The sequence below is a fragment of the Pleuronectes platessa genome, chromosome 14, assembly GCF_947347685.1.
Source record: "Pleuronectes platessa chromosome 14, fPlePla1.1, whole genome shotgun sequence".
NCBI classification, from domain to species: Eukaryota; Metazoa; Chordata; class Actinopteri; order Pleuronectiformes; family Pleuronectidae; genus Pleuronectes; species Pleuronectes platessa.
In genome coordinates this window covers 15,859,382-15,880,520 of record NC_070639.1, presented here as the reverse complement: position 1 = coordinate 15,880,520, position 21,139 = coordinate 15,859,382, and the positions used below count along the sequence as shown (strand labels likewise).

Below are 21,139 nucleotides of genomic sequence, written 5' to 3'. Positions count from 1 at the left end.
TTAGCTTTTGAACGTGAGTTGTCTGACTGAACTCACAAACACACATGCAATCATAACTTCCTTGGTGGAGTTAACTACACAGATTATATGTTTATATTAGGTATCGTGACAGAGTTGAATCAGTGAAATAAATCACGTAAGTTCTGTTTGTGATATTATACAATAAAAGACACACACACCGGTTGTTGGCAAGGGAATAACACACCAACTCCCACGTTTAATTGACTCCTCAAACATTATTTACACAATTCCAGAAGACCAACACAAGTGCCAGATGACGAAAAAAAAAAGAAGAAAGTTCCTACACAGGATCAAAAACACAGAATATTTTAAATAAAAAGTCTAACACTAGTTTAAATCAAAAAAAAGAAAAGAATTGTCTAAATGTGTTGGATGAATCAAGATGTATACAGGATAGGAAAGTGCTTCTCCCGTAGAGATTGCTATTAAAATAACCTGCAAAACATCTCTGCTTGTCTCTCTCTGATGACGACGCCGCCGTTGTTCTTTGTTGGCCTCTCTGCGATATTCAAGAGGTTGGGGTTTGTAAGGCCGGACCGGTCAGGGCCGTGATTGATGCCCTAGCATTACTTGATGGAAGTGCACTTCAGGACCCAATAGCTTGAAGATTCCCTTGGTTTACATTCTGGTTTGGACATGTTTGTGTTTACAAGGAATCGGACTGCATTGGAATGTAGATTGGACCCAGCTCTTATTGTCTCCACATCGGGTTTCTGACGGTGCGTCACAGGCCGATCATGCTGACTCCTATTTGACCCAATGGAGGAGGCGAGAACTGCGTAAAAAAGGAGAATCCTCTGTTCTGAAGGCATCAGCGGCTATTGTCTGAAAGCTTGTACTATTATTCAGCGGGTGTTTTTGTGCGTTATCACTCCGCGCCAACGTGGCAGGTGTCGTAAGAGATTTCGTACACACGCGACTCGATCCCCTTGTTCAGTGTGTCGAGAGAAACTCCATCCATCACAGATTACGGGACGAGGAGGCGATTCAAAGCCGAACTTTGACCCGCCTCCCGGTCTGCAGCTCATACAGTAGAATGAATCGATATGTGACATCACAGACTTAATATTTCTCGGCTTGAGGCAAGGCTGTTAAGCAACAGTCTCTGTCCTGTATTGCAGCTAATATATGGTGCTTTACAAGTTACGCACTTTACATGAACTGCGGCGCTACGCGACCTCTATGACCCTGTGTTTAAAGGGAGCAGAGCAAGTACAAAAAACTGCAAGGCAACGAAAAGACATTCAGAAGTTGGTAGTTTTGTGCTACAGCTGGAAAAAGAAAAACTGTTCTGGCGTCTTTTTTTTTTTTTTTTTAACACAGCGCTTCTTCGGCATTTCACAATAATAATCACAAAATACCACAGTAAGCATGTTGACTAAAGATTATCTGTGTCAGCTCGGAGGCACCACTGCTAAATATTTAATTTCTATAAAAATCACAGGTGGATGGTGTACGTGATGTGGAGTTATGAATGATACAAAAACACCGGGACAGCATCTGGCTTGCACGAATAAAGAGACACACAGAGAGGAAAATTAATGGAGGCTTTTTAAACAGTGTGGGAGGCAGCGTCAGTCAAAAAAAGCACTGGGTATATAAAATAACTAACTGGCCCACTGCGATCAGATATGCATCTGGTATAATAATGTACAATAATGGAACAGTTTCACGTGCACGAGCCGTCCAAAGTGTCATTTTACATTCCTCAATTATATTTCTGATACATTCATTACTGTTTTAATTCCACGTCTCGTCTGTGTGTCTGTGAATTGCTCAAGTCAGGCTGTGTCAGTGAAAGGCACTATAGAGAAGAAACTACTGCATCACAACTAGATTAACACAGACTACATCAGGACAAATGTGTAAATACGTTACTACATGACCTGTTTCTGAACTAGTTCATGTCAGGTGAACATTCATCCGTTGTCCAGAAACAGGGTCAGACTTCACTTCGACTTTCCTTGGTGAATTTAGAAATCATAATTTTCTCTAAGGGTAAATAAGTTTAGATTTGTTTGTTTTTAGCGAGTCATTAGCAATTTATTAGAAATATCTGTTTTTAAATTATTCGAACAGACTTGGAGGAGAAGTGACAGTGACCCAACAGGATTTAAGACTAAGCCCCTTCACCGATTAAAAGACACACAAACAAACACACATACAGTGACATCAGCGGCCCTCTTCACACCGATCGGACCATTTCAGAGCATCCCCAGAATCCTAGGATCGATACAGGCCTTTTTTAACTGGAGACATTTGGACTTGTTACCCTGGGGCCTCTGCTACTCCTACAAGTCCGATTGTCTGCAGTGAAAAAGGCCTTCGCTATCGTTCCTCGCCAATATCCAGGGAATGCAGTGGCAGTTATAGAAGCCCCCCTGATTACGATTTACGCTGCAGATAATGGTATGGGTAGAAAATGAAAGATATGATATACGTATATCTGTGGATTCTCAAAATCATACAGGTGGCTCAAATAGGAACAGGAAATAAATATTTCCACTGGTAAGAATTCAGTATAAAGTTTAAACAACCACAACATCAAAATCTGTCACTGGTTTATATTCAGACAGAGTTACTAGAACTAGATGGTAGCCATACAAGTAACAATAAGAAAAGGTAGTTCTACGAGTTAGCCATCAAATGGTCATACTTTATCTGAGATTTAATCTCTTTCATGGTCTGGAAACAAAATAAGTTTTTGGATTTGGTTAAAAGTAGAAAATTTTACCGATCATTTCAATAAATTCCTAAGTTGTAACAATCATAAAACCCCTAAGGTTCACATAGAGGATCTTTACTTGCTTTTTGTTTTTCTTCTTCTAACGCCTTTAACCCCACATATATGCGCGCACACACACACACACCCACACATACACACACACATTATAAATCAGACAGAAACAGACACACACACACACACTCACAGCCCTACTCTGGGCCTCACAGTAACACAGCTCCACAGCGGATAGAGCCTAACAGTGAGATTGCCACTTTGTCGACTATAGTTGGTCCAGACAGTCAGCCGTGTGATGGTCGCCGGTCTAGGAGGAGTTCAGCAGGTTGCTAAGGACTGCACAGGGAGGGAAAATACAGCGGAAAGGTCAAAGCATTTCAAAGTAATGTCATGTATTTTATGTGTATTTGTGTTCGTGTGTGTGTTTGTGTCGTACCCTGCGGATCTGAGTTGGCCTCGGCTGTGTCGACTTTGCGGCCTGCCTCTGGATCAGCTTCTAAACGCAGAGATTAAAGAGTCGGTCAGACGCAAAACCCCAGACAGGCGATTTGTCGAAGCTGACAAGGCATCACACGTCACTATGAATTCCATAAGCATGTAGCTAATTAACTGCTTTTTCTACTCATTAACATAGATCACTTTATATTGTTGCCTCTGGCTAATGTGACAGAGGGACTTTTTCCTGTCATAAATTAAGCATGACAGGAGCCCCCAGAGGGAGTTTCTGAGGGTGTTAATATTTCTCAGCTCTAATTGCTTATTATCACAACCTCGAAAATTTGATGCATTTCTTTTTTTTTTCAGCGTAAACGTTCCAATCTGTTAATATGTGTGCCGTCAGGACCTCCCACTTATCGTCAGAGGAGCAGCTCTGGGCTGCACATGCTGATGACATTACAGTCCCTATACTCTCTGGACTTGAATGGGACGGAGAATAATTCCATCCCATTAAAAACTGTCTCAGAAATCCACAGAGGAATAAGATAAATGGAATTCTGAAAGTGATCTTAATTCGCATTTAGATAGCTGATTAATACCAGCTTTTAATGTACATTCCCTACTCACAGTGTGGAAGTCTGAAACTGACATTTGCCCTCTATCACTGAAAACCCGACTGGCCTGTTGCTGGTGTTGACTGTAAATGGAAACTTTGCTGAACTGACTGTATTACTATGCAGGTGAACACTAACTGACAACAGTCTGTAGCGCTGAGTCTGCCCGGTTTCTATGACACTCTTATTACCATGTTATTATTACTATAGACGATACTTCAGCTTTTTTAGACTTTTTCAAACACACACAACAAACAACGACATCGACCTCACCTTCGAGCTTGGCTGAAGAAATGAGTTAGAGTCGTGATTAAAGGCTGTGATCCTGCTATGGTCCAAGTCAAGCATATACTGCTGTCTCCTGCATGATTGAGTCTTTAAGCATCTGATACTGTGATGCAGTTTGACATGAGTTTTGTAAATGACGGTGTAGGCTTAAGTTGTGTCCATAGTTCACTGTACAAGTGAATCTCTTGTGTCTATCAAGCCTTGTGTTAGGCATTGATTTATTTAAGATTCACTCTGGTTCACTCAGTAATCAGCATGATAATTACCCTGTCTATTGCTGAAGCACAGCTTCTTCTTCTTATAGGTGATGAATCCGACGACTGATCCCACAGCAGCCGCAGCGAGTCCACACAGGATGCCTGCTAAGGAGCCGGAGCTGGCTTCTGTCGGAAACAAGAACACCAAAGAAAAACTGATATTTAGGAGCTGAAAATATCTCATCAACGTATAGAGTATCAGATGAGAATCCCAGAATGAATTCTGAACACATTAGTTTGAGGATGTTTCATGATACAGCTGTGGCTGCTCCGAGCTGAATGACTCTCAGTGTAACACCTGCGTATGGAGACAGTAATGTGCAGTGTCGCCACGGGATGCCATTTTGAAATAATGAAAGGCAATTTAGCACTGAAGCTCAATGACATGTGTGCATGCCTCTGTGACTGTGTGTGTGTATGTGTGCGAGAGAGAGACAGAGAGAGAGAGAGATGTAAAATCGTGTTCCAGCATCATTCAGATCCCTTTTCACTCGTCTAGCCCACAGTTTAGACGACCAAAAGAAAGCGTTCACAGTGACAGCATGGAACTCTCTGCACCTGTAGCCCAGTTACTATGACAGCAATGATCTGAATAGTTTCCCTGCCTTTCATAGTCTATCGAAGACAAAGGAAACAAACACAGCAACGCAGAAAGACCTATAGTGCCAAGACCATCATCAAATTAATGACCTGAGTGCATTCAAAATGAGGCAGGTAAAATTACAGGATAATAACCTACAAAATAGCTTAGTTTGTAGTTTGCATTTTTTGCATAAACAGATTAAATTAAGCCCAAAATAACCTCTATATAAGTCTCTCTTCTTACTGATAACAAGGATTAACTCATGAACTAGCAGATGTAAGGAAGCGTCTACATTAAGTGTTTAATTTGTCATGTATTACCAGGTAATCTTGGGTCAAATTAGTATTAAAATGAATATTGGCTACTACAAGAAAGTACAAGAACAAGTAATAGACTAAAGTATAAAGTATAGCGGGCATTGCTAGTTAAAGTAAAACCGCAACAGCCTTCATGCAATTTAGGATTTATAATTTGGTTTAAATATGTTTTGATGGACAATATGTTCTAAACATGCCTCACACTGGCTTCAGTCAACACAGGTTAAATTAATAATAGTAATAATGGCAGGATGTGCTGTAGTAACCGTTGGGGGAGAGATGGGATAATGGTGTGTAATTGGTGAGTCAGTGTCAGTGAGTCAGTCGTTGAAGTAGAACGAGTACATCAATATCGTGATAAAGGTACAGGTGAGAAAAACAAGGGAGCGGAAACCGGTGCTGAACACGCGTGACTCAGTGACTCATTTAAATTAGGTCAAATTTAAATGGAAGAATGTGATGAGTCAGTAAGCGGAGGTAGAGGTGGGGGTGCAGACACGGACGTGTGTGAACATGTATGTGCACATACGCCTAACACACCAAACCGTGACATCAGATTGTGTAGTATAAAAAAAGGCTGAAGGAACATTGACACAAATACAGAGACATATAGTATGTAATAGAGAATGCACAATGTTAAAATTGTACGGGAATCAGATAGATAGATGGATAGAGAGATAGATAGAGAGATATATAGATGGATAGATGGATAGATAGAAAGATAGAAAGATGGATAGATGGATAGAAAATATGTCTCTGTATGTGTTTGTGTGTGTAATAATGTTTTAAGAATTAACTATAGGTTTTAAAAAAGTGACCATTTCAAGTTTCAGCTCCGGTGACTTAAGCCTTTAAGCCACAGACTTAAACTCTGTCACTTAAAAGTCCCAGTCTGTCGTCTTTGCCTAAACTTGTCATTCATGAAATTATGCTAAGTGGAAAAGAAGAAGCTTTTGAAATGTCATGCAGCAACCCCGCACCTGCCCGGGGCTCAATGCACTTTGCATAACATGAGACAATAGGGGAATGCTTATAGTGCAAGTATGTGTTGGTTTTGGTCATGGGGTGGGGGGTGGGGGATGGACGTGTGTTCAAAACAGAAAAGGGAGAGGAGCGATAACTCACCTGCAGCATGTGGCTTGTCTGCTGTTTGGAAGAGAGAACATAAAGATACAATTAGCGACGTGAAAGTGAACCAGTTACAGACTGGTTAAAGTCATAAATGATGGTCAATGGCTGAACAACTCTAGTTACATATTAAATGGGACACAAGGGACAGTTTATTTAAACAGGAACAAACGTGTACCGGGTTTTCTATTGAATCTAATTTGCAGTTGGACAATCAGGAAGAAGTTACTTCCAGTGTGGAAGAGAGAACTCATCAAATGTGTCTGAATATTGTTTGAATTAAAAAGTTCACCCTTTGCCACGCAGCTTTAACAAAAAAAAAATCATACCAGTAATATCCTTATAGCAAAATAAGCTCTTCTGTATCAGATGTGGGTGTTTGGAAATGAAGATGCAATGAAGTCATTCTTTTGTTAATATTCATATCTGCACCAAGACCACAAAATAAAGGCTCTTACCATCTTCTTGGGCAGCAACAGGTGCTGAAGAGAGAAAGAAAGGGAGCAAAGTGATTAAAGCAGAACGCGGTGAAAATGAGGTTATCACATTAATCATCTAAAGCGCCGTGACACAGATTGCAGAGAAGAAGAGGAGGGGAGCGAAATTATTCTCTTCATTGTAGTCGATGCCTCAGAGGCATTAAGAGGTCTAGAGTTTCTGTCCTAACCAGTCTGGAAAGACAAACACACACACAAACACACAAACACACACATACACATTAACTAAGTCTTATCTGTACACACAGAGAAATCCTTTCACAATATCAGAGATAGGATATCTGATGAAGAGGCACACCCTCGGTGTCTCTGATCTTTGATTCGATCCATATGCAAACAACCCTGTTATCTCCCCCCTGTTCTGCCTGTCTGTATTTGCCTGTGACATCCCGGCAGCCCTCTACCTGCTTCAACTTGACAAAGCCACTAATAACAGAGGACTAAAGAAGAGCGCCTTTCACCAGATTATAATCATTACACCGGTCGGGTTGAATCAGCTTTGAGTTTGGGGATGAAGTGAAGTGAACGCTCATGTTCCCGCATTATCGTCAAATTGCCTCGCAGCTATAGTGACTCAACTTTCGTAGCCCCAGGAGATAAAACCAGTCTCTTGTCATGGAAACGGAGCGCTATTTATACACATCGGCATTCCTAAAGTGTAGAGATCCAGCTGAATGCATCACAACAGAAAGTCTCTGTGGTGTCAAGTGCTTCAAACTGCCTGATAAACGTCATTACTTTGTATCTCTGATGCCAGGCGGCAGCCAGAACGCCGGGTGTTTGATGTTTGATGGGCAGCCTCAGGATTTGATGATTCATGAGGGGGGCGGAAATGTTCTTTATAATAAAACCTGATGCTAGTTTCAAAATGAGCTGCTGTGAATAGAGCAGGAGACATGTCTAAACCTTTCTTGTATGAGGGTGTTAGGAAATAATGAGGATCCAGTGGGATTTTTGAACACTATCAATGGGACTGGAGTCGTGTGTTTTAATAACCCACTACAAGAAGGTTATGTTTTTTATTAGAGCTTGTTTGTTTGTGAGCGAGATTACGTCAAAACTAAAAGGACGGATTTCCATGGAACTTGGCAGGATGCAGTAGTTGTCAGGGAAGAAACCATTAAGTTTTGGTGCCAATCCAGGATGTATTTTCTTTAACGTTGCGAGTTAGGGTGTTATTTTTTTACATTTTCCCCAATTTTCCAAGGGTATTGTTCATGGATGTTGATGGAAAAGGCACATTTAGGGAACTGATATCTATGAAAGTGTACAATTTGATTGAAGTCAAGGGGACTGTTGGGTCTGTTGTTTATGTCTTGTATATGAAGCCATCAATACTGGGATTTTGTAAGTACTTGTGAAAATATCTGGGAAGTAAAGGATAGTAAGGGAAACAAATGCACAGTAGAACATCCTCTATGTTGCTGGTCAACCAAAACGGAACTATCCCTTCACAGGTTCCTGAATGTATTGATACATTCCTCCCCAAAGGTTCTTGTGTTAATCCTTATTTACTAGGGACATTTTATTTTACTGGTAACAATTAAAACCGTTCGTGGTTACTAACTGGATTTTCCTGGATGTAGCCTGAGCATCCTCTGACTTAAACCCTTGATCCGCGACCGAAATCCAATATTAACCCTAATACAGATATTATCTTTACAGATGTTATCTTTGAGCAGTCCCACCCAAGAGGGAATATCTTCCAGATGTTCACCAGCAAGACGTAGTTTCGCGAACACGCTGCGCTGAACCCTGTTAAACGACCCGACGATAACAATCAACCGTCCGAGGAGCTGTCGTCTGCAGGGACTCTGAAACCCCTCCAGCTCCAGGGGTGTGATGGGGATCCTGTGAACTAGTGTTGACATAGATTAAAGGATATTGTCTGTCAGGAACGATGCTTCAACCTGACTCTATAATAACCGAGGGGGGAAAACCCCAAGTGACTTATACAACGTGTGTCAGTCAGTGCACAGAGCAGTTGGAGGCTGGGCAGGGCGAATTTAATTTACTGCAATAATAACCTCATAGGCGTGACGATCCCGTGACTGATATGGATGGTGAAGTGCAAGAAGAAGTGTGTTCATATTGTGAGGAACAAGCTTTCACAGCTGAGGGCGTCGTCTGTCACATTCTCCAGTGTTGATTTCTCTCTAATGTCCACCCTGTCGTCTTTTATTCATCCCAGGCTTTTCCATTAACCTCCATTCACACACTCTCCTCTCCATCATTTCCCTCTGATTACCTTGTATCCCCCCCCCCCCCCCTCCCACTCTCTGTTATCTTCTCCTCAGAATAGAGAAGATGACCTCTCTTCATCCTCTTCCCTCTCCTTGTCCACACCATCAGAGATCGTTCCTCAGCCTATGAAGCCCTCCAGAGCCGGCACTTCCTGCACAGTCAATAGCACGCCCCTGCTCTCAGGTAGTAGCAACACTAAGAAGCTAGCTTCCAGCGTTTTAAATAACAATTTTAAAGGAAAACAAACAGAATGACTTTGGAGAGGAAACGCTGAAATAATATCAGCATAACTTTAGGATTGGAGAGAGCAAGAATTCAGCTTTAAGGGAAGGGATACGATGGAGGATAATAAAAGCACGGATGAGGTCAAACAGCTGAGTAGGAGGACCTTTGAAATGTGATAAAAATCAAACTGAGGTAATGTGGGAGGTTTCCCTACTCGACCCATACCATGCACAGTTGAGGAGGTACACATTTAATGGGTTAAAATCTAACCTCATAACCTTCCCACGTGATTTGTATTCTGCGTAAGTAAAGCACATCTTTTTGCCATCAGTTTGTCCAGAAAACAGGGAGGTGCAGTCTTATCGTTCAGAACAACTCATTAAAACACGCCATGTTTCTTTTCAATGAATGATGAGAACACTTTTTTGACACTAATAATTTCATGGATGTTCTGGAAGGCAAATGAAGCGTGGAGATGTGATATGGTTTGAAATGCCGGATTCAGAAATACACGGCGAGAGGAAGTCCTTTTTCAAATGGTTTGATTGTCAGATGGTTGCTCAGGGGCAGGGGCAGGCAGGTGTAGCAGATTCAGAGTTTGAGGAAAACAGGTAGGAGAAGTCAGTCTACCTCACACACACTCTCTCCAAACACTTCCCACACAGAGCTTCCTCTCTTACCACTTCTATAACATGTTTAAAATGCTGCTATGAAGACATTAACGTTTATAAGCGTGACTTCCACAGGCCGGCTTCTTCTTCGGCTTGGATTCGCTGTTACTGTAGTAACTGAAATCAACCGGTTTTCATTATGCCGCCCTGAAGTGCTCTTGCAAGATGAAAAGAACATCTGACTCATACTTTTTAGGCAATAATGGTTGTTTGTTTGGCTGAAGCAAGACTTGGCTTCAGAAAGGTTGAAGGTTTTATAATGTGGTCGAGAGAGAGAGAGAGAGAAAGACAGAAATACAAAATAAAAGATCATAGCTGATGATAACGTACCTGCTTCCGCTTTAGTTGCCTCATTATCTGCTGGTAAACACAAAGAACAGGATCATGTTTGGATGTGAAAATCCACTTAGAGATACGAATAATCAACAGCAGCTCATCCATGGAACACTAATCTGATGTTTTCTTCTGTCTATAATAAAATTAAATCAGAAAACTGAATTTTCTGAATTAATTATTTTACGTACGAGTGGCTAGATCTCGAGCAACGGCAGAGGAATATGCATTAACATTCCCAGTTTTATAAAAATGTCTTCAGTAATGAAGAATGTCTGAATGTTTATCAATGTCTCTTAATTTACTGTACTTTATATAATATATGTATAAAGGCTGATTGACCAGTCAGTCAGTCATCATGGGCACAAACATCTAACATCTTCACCTGTTCATAGACATTAGCATCTAAAACATACTTGACTTTTACCATAAAGATCTCTGCAATATTTCCCGAGAAATTCAAGAATGTGGATAAATGCCCTTTCGCAATGTTAAGAAAGTAAAAAAGAAAAATCCTTGGACCCGCCCCCTCAATCGTATCTGCTGCAAAGGTTAATGGTTTCCTCATCGGGCCGATACCCCCCCCTCCCACCAATTTGTGGTACAAATGCCTCATCAGTTTTTGTGTAATCCTACCGACAGACACACGAAAAACAAAGCCTCCTATAGTTTGAGGTAATTTGGAGATTTATCGCAACTGTTGCTATTGTGACACAACTACACAGATATTAACATGAACATGCAGAACATGTTTCAGAAACAAGTCTGTACAGTTCCCCCCATGTAAAGGACACACATGCTAAAGAGGTGAGCTCATCTACAGAAAACGTGTGTTCATGCCCTAGTACAAATGGTATACCGCTACTGTATATAGTCAGCTGATAGAGCTGCATTGGCTTATACATAGAGAGGTATCTGTTACCACATCCTCCACGGTTGAATCTACACCTCATTTCAATAGCTCTACCTATTACATGGCACTGGTAAACACACTGAGAAGTAGCCCACTCTGCCCTTCCCACATTGCAAGGGCCTTATTCTGTCCCACTTTAATTCAGAAGATGTGACATTGAGAGAAGCATGGGAATTTCTTATTCTCACCTGAAGGGAGAACGGCCCTGACTGCTGGTATGACAGCCGGCAAAATCTTTTCCTCAACAATGGGAACATCTGGTTTTGAATCGGCGGCCGGATCAGTTGGTAGTTCCTGATTATCTTCTGCAGCTACGTCTGTTGCTGGTGTGGCTTCATCAACGTGTCCACTCTAATGGAAATATATGATATAGTATACACTGTAAAAATAATGTAAAAAGTCTGGCAGCAAAGGTTGGAAAACACTTACTGCCAAATTAGTGTAAAAAAACTTTTGTTATTTTATATAACAAACAAATACATACATTAAGCAATATTATGTGTATCTTTTGTATTGTTTACATAGTATTCAATGTGATTAACATTTAAGACTATAAGGCAGAGGAATTATAAATCTCGAATTTCCCAATATATTAATTCATGGATTACAACTTTTATCGGTAATTTTTTGAAATTGACATGATTTTTGCACTCTATTTAGATTATTTTTTTTAAACAGTTAAATAATACAACAAAGTCCTGTGAATTTGTTTTTCAACATGTATTATTATAAGGAAATTATAGGAAGGCTTCTCAATAGCATAGCAGCTCCTGTCTAATATCAATGTTCAGTTATCATGTATCATGTGTCCCTAACATCACCTTCTAACATCTACTGGTAGTTGGTGACCTAAACTGTGCGGAAGACCTTCAAACGTACAAGGGATATTCAACATCTTGTCCTATATTCTAAACATATTTGAAATGTTAAAGTTAGTTCAAGTTCAATATATTTGTCAGTAGGTTTGAATAAGATGTTTAATAAGCTACTGACCTCCACCGGAGCAGCTGTCGTATCAGAGCCTGCAGTGGATTCCTCCTCTACGTCTGTTGTTGGTGCCTCAGCCTCTGGAGCCTGAACCTCTGGAACCTTGACCTCTGGATCAGCTTCTGGCTCTGGACAGGAGATGGAACCAGGTATTAGATCCCTGATTTGTGTTTCTATCATCCGTTTACACAGAGTGTAGTAGCATGGTTGGTTTTACTGCAAGAACTTCTGCTCACAACATCACATGTTAACAAGTCAAATGGAAGGAAAAGGTGTCACCTGATTTTCAAGGGACCAATGCATAAAAAAATATTATATCTTAGTTCTCAGTGAAAGATTTGTTTATTCACTGTGGCTGTGCTAAGACTGTGGAAGTGAGGCAATTTCAAAGTTTAGTATTTTTGCCAACAACCATGTTTTTCTCAGTTTCATTTTTGTTAAACTCCTGTTGATTACCTTGTGTTGTTGCAGCTGCCTCAGCCTCTGCGTCTGCTGCTGCAGTTGCCTCTTCTTCCTCATCTCCAGCTGCAGGAGCTGCTGGTTCAGCGTCCTCGGCTGCAGGAGCTACAGGAGCTGCCGCTTCTGTGTCTTCCGCTGCAGGAGCTGCTGGTTCAGCGTCCTCAGCTGCATCAGCTGCAGGAGTTGCTTCTTCTGTCTCCTCCGCTGCAGGAGCTGCTGGTTCAGCGTCCTCAGTGGCAGGAGCTTCAGGTTCCTCAGCTCCAGCTTCAGGCTCAGCATCAGACTCAGGGGCACTCACCGATGGTTGTATTTCCTGTATTCAGCACAAGATACGCATCTCTTGATTACATTAAATTTTGCAATATGATATAAGCCGGTAAAACCACATTTCCAAAGATGATGCAGCTGTCAGGGGCTTGGAGGTGTTTGGAAAAAGACACAGAGCTGCCGTTACATTTCAAGCCTGAAAACTGACACCACATAAAACCTTCTTTAACGAGCCAAGAACTAACATGAGTCACAGGGTTTTCAGCCAGCTAATATGTGTCATGTTATCAAAAGGCTATCTCGGGCATATAGGATTAGATTGCTCTCCAGATCTCAGTGAGTTTAACCAGATGATAAGCACCTGTAGGGACACACTAAATTATTCAGGTGGCCCAAAGCTGTACAGCAGTTCAGGGGGAGCTGCCGCTAACTTTTCTCAACTGGCCCAAACCCGCTAGCAGCGCTCTTGGCTATGCAATAATTGACGAGAGGACTAGGGCTTAACACAACCAAGTTAACCATCCATGTTAAACTCTGAAAATAACCTATAATGTAAACATTTACATTATTATTTTTCTAGAGAATTTGTTGCAAAATGTATTTTCAAACAGTTAAGTTGTGCAGATATTCCTCGTCCTCACCTCTGCTGCTGTTTCCTCGGGTTCCGCGTTGACTTCAGGCCCTGCTGCAGCATCGGGGGCCGGGATCTCAGGAGCTGCCTCCTCCTCTGTTGGGGGCAGAGAAACGGAACAATGAAAAATACAAAATAAACAAATGCACACATCCAGCGAAGCACTGACAACTGAGAAATATCCATTTCCAAAAAGCGGAGAGCAAAAATAAAGAGCTGTCCTGAAACCCCGGTGCCTCAGCAAACATCACACAGTTGACGGAAACCTGTGAAACTATCGCTTTCTTTTAGGAAAGAAGAAAAGGTGGCAGCCATGGCAACACAAAACCCGTCTCACGGTCTCAAGGGGAGTTCCTCACATGCTCCTCAAACGTGGCAACATTCTTGAAATTGATTATATTGACCAGTTTGTGTCGTCTACTCTTTCTACACTACTCTACTCTTTCATACTGTGAATCGCACCTAAAAGAGACACAATAAAACCTAAAGACCGGTTGTGATTAGTTTTTACCGGGGGTTATTTAAAACCCCGTGTCTTAATCCATCTGCTGCCATTTAAAATCATTTGTCTAAATGGTCGTCAAGCTGTGGTGCATTTAATACATTTTATTACACACACACACACACACACACAGTGAGCCACACCCTGGCCTGATTGGTGCCTGATGTTAACGCTCCAGCTGCAATTTGGACGACTTCGATTACGTCTGACCGGCCTCCACATCATATGAGCTCTCGACCTCAGCGCTGGAGTCGCAACTAGGTACTAATGAGAAAATACAACGAGCACATCTTTGTCATTCTGTGTGCGAGGTGGGAACGGCGCGTGTGTGTGTTTGAGCCGGTGCTGTGACATTCCCCGGCCGAACGCGAGAAGCTGAGGCAGCAAACTGGGCTTTGACTCGGTCGCACTTTGCCCTGCTGATTTCAGCAGCGCCCTGATGCTGGTTCACCGGGGCAGAGCCTTTTTTCCCAAAATGTAAATACCAACTCTTAACTTCAGAGATTCAGTCTTCTGGCTCGCTCGACGCTGAGGTAGATCGACAAAAGTGGGAGAGAAACGCATGAGAAGGCCGGCAAGATAAAAGAAAGAAGACATCAGAAAATAATGAGAGTGATCAGGACTTCTTCAATGTGCTCACATAAAGTCCAAAAGACATCATCTTTGTTGTTTTGGTTGCTGTTCACTGCCAAATCTCCTCCCGACTTTGCCAAGTGAGATTGTATCAGAATCAGTGAAGCCAAGACAGAAACGGTTTGAACACATCTCAAGCACCTCTATTATCGGGCTGGGGCGGGCGGTGCAGGTGACACAAACAAACACACACATTCATGTACCAGGGGAAAAATCCATAGGAAGCACACATGTAAGTACAGCTTAACACACCCTACATGCAGACACTCCTCTACGGACCTATAGAACAAAAATAAGGGCTCGTTTTTTCACCCTCTTGCTCCGTGTTTTTACAGCGAGTGTCACTGCAGCACCTTAGCGTCCAAGATAAACCTAATGAATCTGTGCCCTCTGTGATTTACCTCGAGTTCAAAGAGACTAATGAGCAGGACTTCATGTGTGACTTGGTGTGCAGGGTGTTTCCACTGTCTTTACGACCTCCTTGGAAATCTCTGTCTGGATCAAAGATGTACTGTGGCACGCCAGTCAGGGCAATGAGGTGGAAATAAGTGCAGACGCCAGCTGATGCGTCTCGTCAGTGGACTGCAAAAAGTTAAACAACAAACTGCACAAACTGTGAAAAAGTGCCCGTTAACCTTTGTGGCTTTGTCAGACTCTTGTGTGTGCATTGCGTGTCTGGGTCACGCCTCTATGTCTTTACTGGCAGTCAATGTGGAAATGAGTGGGCATGTTCCTTGCATGTCATTGTGCTTCCATGCACATGTTTGTGCGAGGTATGCAGCTCTCATGTAACCTCTGTGTGTGTGTGTGTGGGGGGGGGGGGGGGGGGGGGGGTGAGAGATACTGCCCCCATAGAAACTCTTGCTTTGAGTTGCCACTCCATAGGACATTCTGTTCCCATCTATCAGTTTGCCACTTCCTCCTCTAACAACCTCCGCTACAGAACATACAACCCCCCCCCCCCCCAACACACACACACACACACACACACACACACACACACACACACACACACACACACACACACACACACACACACACACACACACACACACACACACACACACACACACACACACAAATAAAAATATCCGAAAACAACTTCTCCTTTCAGCCCTAACTTCTTTATGTTGAAACACACACACACACACAAGTTAACTTGACGTGCGCACAACTTCAGTTTCGCTCTCACACTCTGACTAAGTGGTGTCCTGTTTTGCGTTACCGCGGCAGTGAAACAACTGGTTACACATCCAAACGTCTCCCTCCTCTGCCCTCCTCCCCCTTTCCTCTCCTTCTTGTCTTAAAAATCTCCCTCCTATCTTTCCTCTCTCACTCTCTCTCTCTCTCTCTCTCTCTCTCTCTCTCTCTCTCTCTCTCTCTCTCTCTCTCTCTCTCTCTCTCTCTCTCTACCCAAACTCAATCTGTTTCTCTGCCACTGCTTTCCCTTGAGGCTAATGAGTCATCCGTGCGCCTTTGACATGGCTGCACGCAATGGCATGGGACCGTACAGCATGTGCAGTGTTAAACTGGAAGAAAAAAATGAAAAAGAAAGGCTCCCAGAGGAAAGACTCTTGACTCAATCCAGTTTTTACATGTGGGAAGCTAAATACTGTTAGTCACACTGTGTTCTTTTAAAGAGGGGCCCACGTGGTTTGAAAGATAGATAATCAGACATCTTTATGTTGTTAATATGTCATCTGACACAGAGACGTGTTGTGACTGTACCCAGGACATGAAAGTTACTATTCAACTAAAGGAACGGTTTGAGGTTTTTGGGAAGTCCGCTAATTTGTATTCTCAGCGTCTGGATGTAGCTTTGTATTTAGCACACAGACATGACAGTGGTATAAATCTGAGACTGAATGAGCACTTTTCCTGCCAAGCTTTTCCTTTTCCAAGTTCTAAGACCTGAACATGGACTCATGGAGCTTAATGTTACATCTAACACCACGTGATGAGCGCCTTTTAACAAAATGGAAACATCTTTGTTGTGTAATTGGATCTATATATGAAAAAGCAGAGGGGAAAAGTTGCACTTTATGTTTGCTTCTTATTGGATGTAATGCAGACATCAAGAGAGTCGCTTCATTCTGTAAGAGGAAATGTTTCTGTCATTGGAAACAATTTGATTTTCTTTTCCTGAAACATTGAAAAACTCCTGACACAGACATCAACAAAATCCTTTCACTTTTCTTCGTCTTCCACCAAACGAGATTGGGACATCACTTGGAAAAGTTGACGAACTCCGGCACCAGCTTTTCCAACGGCTGCATGTATGAGCAGGATTAATGAAAGGGCCAAAATCAGGAAAAACTGCTTTGGAAAAAAAGCGTCTCTGAGTTTGCAATTCAAATGAAAGACACATCCGTCTGAGAATTTACGACAAACTGTGCTTTATATGAATAATTCATATTTTTTCTGTTAAACGAGCAGCATCAAGTTAAATTGTGTTGGTGAGCTTCAGCAGCCGGTACAGCACAAGGAAAGCACTTAACGTGTTAAGTGCAGTATATCATGTTCCGTGCTTTTTAAGGAAGTGCTGGGGCATTGTCTGATGCTGGTGCCACTGAGTCACATCACAGTCATGTGACGGCTCTGTTTCTCATGGCACCTGATATCACCTCGACATTAGCCTGATAATTCAAAACTGAAATGTATTCCATCGTTCTAATAATATTTTAGGAAAATGGAAAATAAGGGAACTCTATGCCCCTATGGTTGTGTAATACACAGTACACGTTACATAAATTGGAGTCTGGGGGCAAGGACCTTCATTTTCTGGCTCTTTCTGGCTCCTGTAGGATTGTGTGAGATGGCTTAGTGTGTGTTTGTGTGTGTGTGTGTGCTCGAATGACTAGTAATGCGTGTACATGCATGTATGTGTGTAACCAATAACCAAGCCATGCCCCGTAATAGTACACCAGAAACTGCCCGCGCATGTGTGTCAGGTGGGAATCACCACCTCCACAAGTCATTGTTCTGTCAGGTATGGGCCTTTTGTGTTTGTGTGACAGAAAGTGCTGTGTTTACACCAACCATGCACACCTTCAAACTGCCCCCATGGGAGCAGAGGGAGAAGGTGAGTGTGTGTGTGTGTGTGTATGTGTGTGTGTGTGTGTGTGTGCGTTTCACTTATGCCTCAAAAGTGGTAGTTTAATGTGTAAACACAGACATGTCTGCACACATATATTGTACACATACACCTGGCACACACACACACACATGAACTTCCTATAACTGACGTATGTACAGACTCACATTGAAGCACCCTTACACTCCCACATGTTCTGTACATTAAAGTTATAGCCCACACCCACCCACTCTCTCTCCCTCTCTCTCCCTCTCTCTCTCTCACACACACAAACAGATGCTGAGAGCCCTGGGGGAGAGGAAGGCGCTGATACTAGTTGAGTTGCTGGGTGTTGTCTGCAGCTAGAGCTGGATCTAGTTACTGGGATACTCCCTATGTTTTACTTCTATAACTTACACACACTGTACATGATGTGTGTGCAACTGACCTAACAACCCTATCTTTTTCAATGTGACTAACATGTATGTGTGTTTCTCACAAACACACACGCACACACACACACACACTTGCAAGTGAGCAAACACACCCACTGAGATGTTTCTTGCCTCAGTACTGGGTTAACAGTGAGTGTAGAGTTAGGCAATTAGAGAAAAGTGAGGGAAAGAGAGGGTGTGAAAGAAAAAGAAAGGGAACCTGTATGTGTGTCTGTGTGTCAGTGTGTTAGTGTGTGCGTGCTTGTGCACGTGTGTTTCCTGCCTTTGTCTTGCAATAAAAAGTGAACCGGTAGAGCGAGATTGCCCCATCTGTAGTCAGGCGCACCAACGTTCAACAGATTATTTGTTTGCATAATATGTTTGATGAGGAGGGCCTGCTGTTACTCTACCTCTTTCACTCCTTTCTTCTTTCGATTTCTGCCTCTCTCTCTCTCTCTCTCTCTCTCTCTCTCTCCTGTCAATCTCAATTCAATATTTCTCTTTTTACCTTCTTCAGGCATCTCCGCTATAGTTTCCTCTGATTTTCTTTCCCCCCAGCGTGCGTGTTTGTCTCAGAGTTTAGATTTTATTGGAAGGGGGCTTTGGAGAATATGAAATCATTGCATTAGCCCCGGGGAAGGGCAGGGGCCCAAGGACCAGCTGAAGACGAAGAGGAAGAGGAGGGAGTGTAAAATGCACAATGAGAGATCGAGAGATGCAAAATGAAGATGGGAGATTTTAAAAGGATCAAATTGAAATGAGGACAAAAGAGGGATGAGGGGAGAAAAACGAGGAAGAGAATCATTTATCCAAGCACAATGGGTCCACCACACCCATGTGGGCCAACACTCGTGTCCAGAAAGATGTGACCGAATTACATGGCACATCTATTTCACTGAGAAATGTCTGAGGTGCAGAGTCAGAGACTCACAACGGGGAGCAGATCTTTATTATTCATTCATTCAGAGCCTATTAACACAAGCAGGATACAAGTAAAGGTGAATTGGACTGACATGCCAACAGGGAGCCAGACAGAAGGAAAAAAAGAAGACTGGCATTTCCCCACACGCGCACACGGGCATTAATGGCTGAGTAATGAGCGGAGATAATGAGAGGATGAGGAGAGAAAGGTTGAGACACGAAGGAATACTGAAGTAGAAACGAGGACGAAGATGACCAACACAGAGAGAGACACACAGACAGACAGACGGACACAAAGACAGGCAGGCAGAACAATTTGCATTCAGCTCAAAGGCTGGGTGGAGATAATTGGAGACATATCTGTACCTTGTGCCTTGGCGCTTGTGGCCAGCAGGCTTCCTAACAGCAGAATCCACAGGTATGACATCATGGGAACACGGTGTTCTGGCTGCAAATGAACCGGGGTTCGCTCTGGCTTTCCACGGCCGTCGAGGAGGACAAGTCGCCGGCTCCGGGTGGTTTCAGGTGGGATGTGGAGGGCGTGTGCGGGTCGGTGTGCTGCTGTCGGTGCCGGTGCGTCGCCGCGCGTCTCAGGAATCAGACCGTGGCGTTTCCAAGGTGCTCAGATGCTGTGCTCGGTGCGCGCGGCCGCGGATCTGTTGCTCGCTCCTTTTGTCTGAATTGGAGGAGCGAAGGTCCAGTCTTTATTAAGGGGGGCGGGTCCTCTCCAAAATAAAGGCAGGCGTGCAGACACCGGGGCTGGGTACGGTGCTGCTGGGGCACCGATTAGCCCACTAATGGTGATTTTTGCTTTTCCATGACTAACATTGTGGACTAATTGCAGACTTGTCGTTACCAACCCGGCTCTGCGCGTAAAACCATAATTATCCCAAACTCATTTTAAACACCAAGCAGAGGTGAGTTGAGCAAGAGAGACGTGTATGTGTATGTAGCCTATTGGTTTAACTTAATCAGCAGTCTCGTTTATTATAATATCTGATCCAGCACTAATAAAAACGTTCTTTTACAGACTTTTATTTGTTTCACTCCTTTTACTTATGTTTAATTTTCATTTGCCAATACTTTATTACTAAAATTATGTTATTTGTTGTTTTTATTTTATACAACAAGACGTGTTGTCCCCCGATCTTAGACTGTCTACAACATAATAAGGTATTTAAGTCCAGATTTAGCATTATATCATATACCATTTATTGTTTATGGATTTTAGATCATTTGATATCTTCGTTTTTCAATGATATTGTAATGATTTGCTTCTTGTCTTTGGAGTTTAGTTTTCTTTCTTTCTAGTCGTCTTTGTAACAACTGTTTTTAAAGGTGCTATATAGATAAAGATATAATAATAACAATTATTAATAAGATTGTAAATGCCAAGGCTGGATTTCCCTGCATTTAACCTACCTACCATCCCCCTTTATAGACTTTTCAACATCCTCATACTATAAGCATCCATTTGTTTGTAACATTTCCTTCTAAAGTTATAAATTGCTGTGATTTATGGAGTCTATACAATGTCCTTGCAGTCTAATAAGCCTATCATTTACTTTATTAAAATATCAAGTTTCTTTAGAGCACACTGAATAGCTGGTTTCTGCTTGTAATAGTAAATTAATGTTAGGTTTCTATTTAAGAAAACCACCCATGACATCATGCAAACCAACCACAAGGTGGATCTGAAAAATACGTTTTTTTCTTTCCCATCCTTCGACTTCTGTCTTCACTTTAACCCACAGAGTCAAGCCGGTTCTGTGGAAAATGGAAATGGTTCTGCTGGTATGAGTCAGCAGATGGCGCCATTTGTTAATTTATAAACTCAGAATTTGTGTTTTAAACTATGTAAAGTGCACAGAGAGTTCAAATCCATGTATTTACCAAAGGTTAAAGGCTTTGTTTGACACTTCAGAGCTGCGATGGACAAATACTAAGAAGCAACTTTCATAAT

General features: G+C 42.3%; 1 protein-coding gene across 4 annotated transcripts; it reads right to left on the bottom strand.

The window, feature by feature from the left end:
* Positions 1-182: 182 nt before the first annotated feature.
* si:ch211-39i22.1 (brain acid soluble protein 1) lies at positions 183-19,828 on the bottom strand. Of its 4 annotated transcripts, none has more exons than XM_053439364.1 (11): positions 19,543-19,828; positions 13,624-13,709; positions 12,713-13,028; positions 12,263-12,384; positions 11,458-11,620; positions 10,354-10,383; positions 6,845-6,868; positions 6,384-6,401; positions 4,368-4,484; positions 3,198-3,257; positions 183-3,097 (listed from the first exon to the last, which is right to left on the bottom strand). In XM_053439364.1, exons 1-11 carry the CDS (start codon positions 19,604-19,606, stop codon positions 3,069-3,071), a joined length of 1,029 nt encoding a protein of 342 aa, XP_053295339.1. In that variant the 5' UTR covers positions 19,607-19,828; the 3' UTR covers positions 183-3,068. The 4 variants fall into 4 exon arrangements, with proteins under 4 accessions (XP_053295339.1, XP_053295340.1, XP_053295337.1 ...); XM_053439365.1 differs by having other exon boundaries at positions 10,354-10,380; XM_053439362.1 differs by having other exon boundaries at positions 6,384-6,404; positions 19,543-19,826.
* Positions 19,829-21,139: the final 1,311 nt, after the last annotated feature.

Excerpts from the sequence above, each read along its gene's own strand:
- si:ch211-39i22.1 (XM_053439362.1), bottom strand. The coding sequence starts at position 19,606 with ATGATGTCATACCTGTGGATTCTGCTGTTAGGAAGCCTGCTGGCCACA. Across the intron at positions 6,869-10,353 it reads GGCAACTAAAGCGGAAGCAG|CACCTGTTGCTGCCCAAGAA; the intron begins GTACGTTATCAT and ends TTCTCTCTTCAG. Across the intron at positions 3,098-3,197 it reads GGCCAACTCAGATCCGCAGG|TCCTTAGCAACCTGCTGAAC; the intron begins GTACGACACAAA and ends CTCCCTGTGCAG.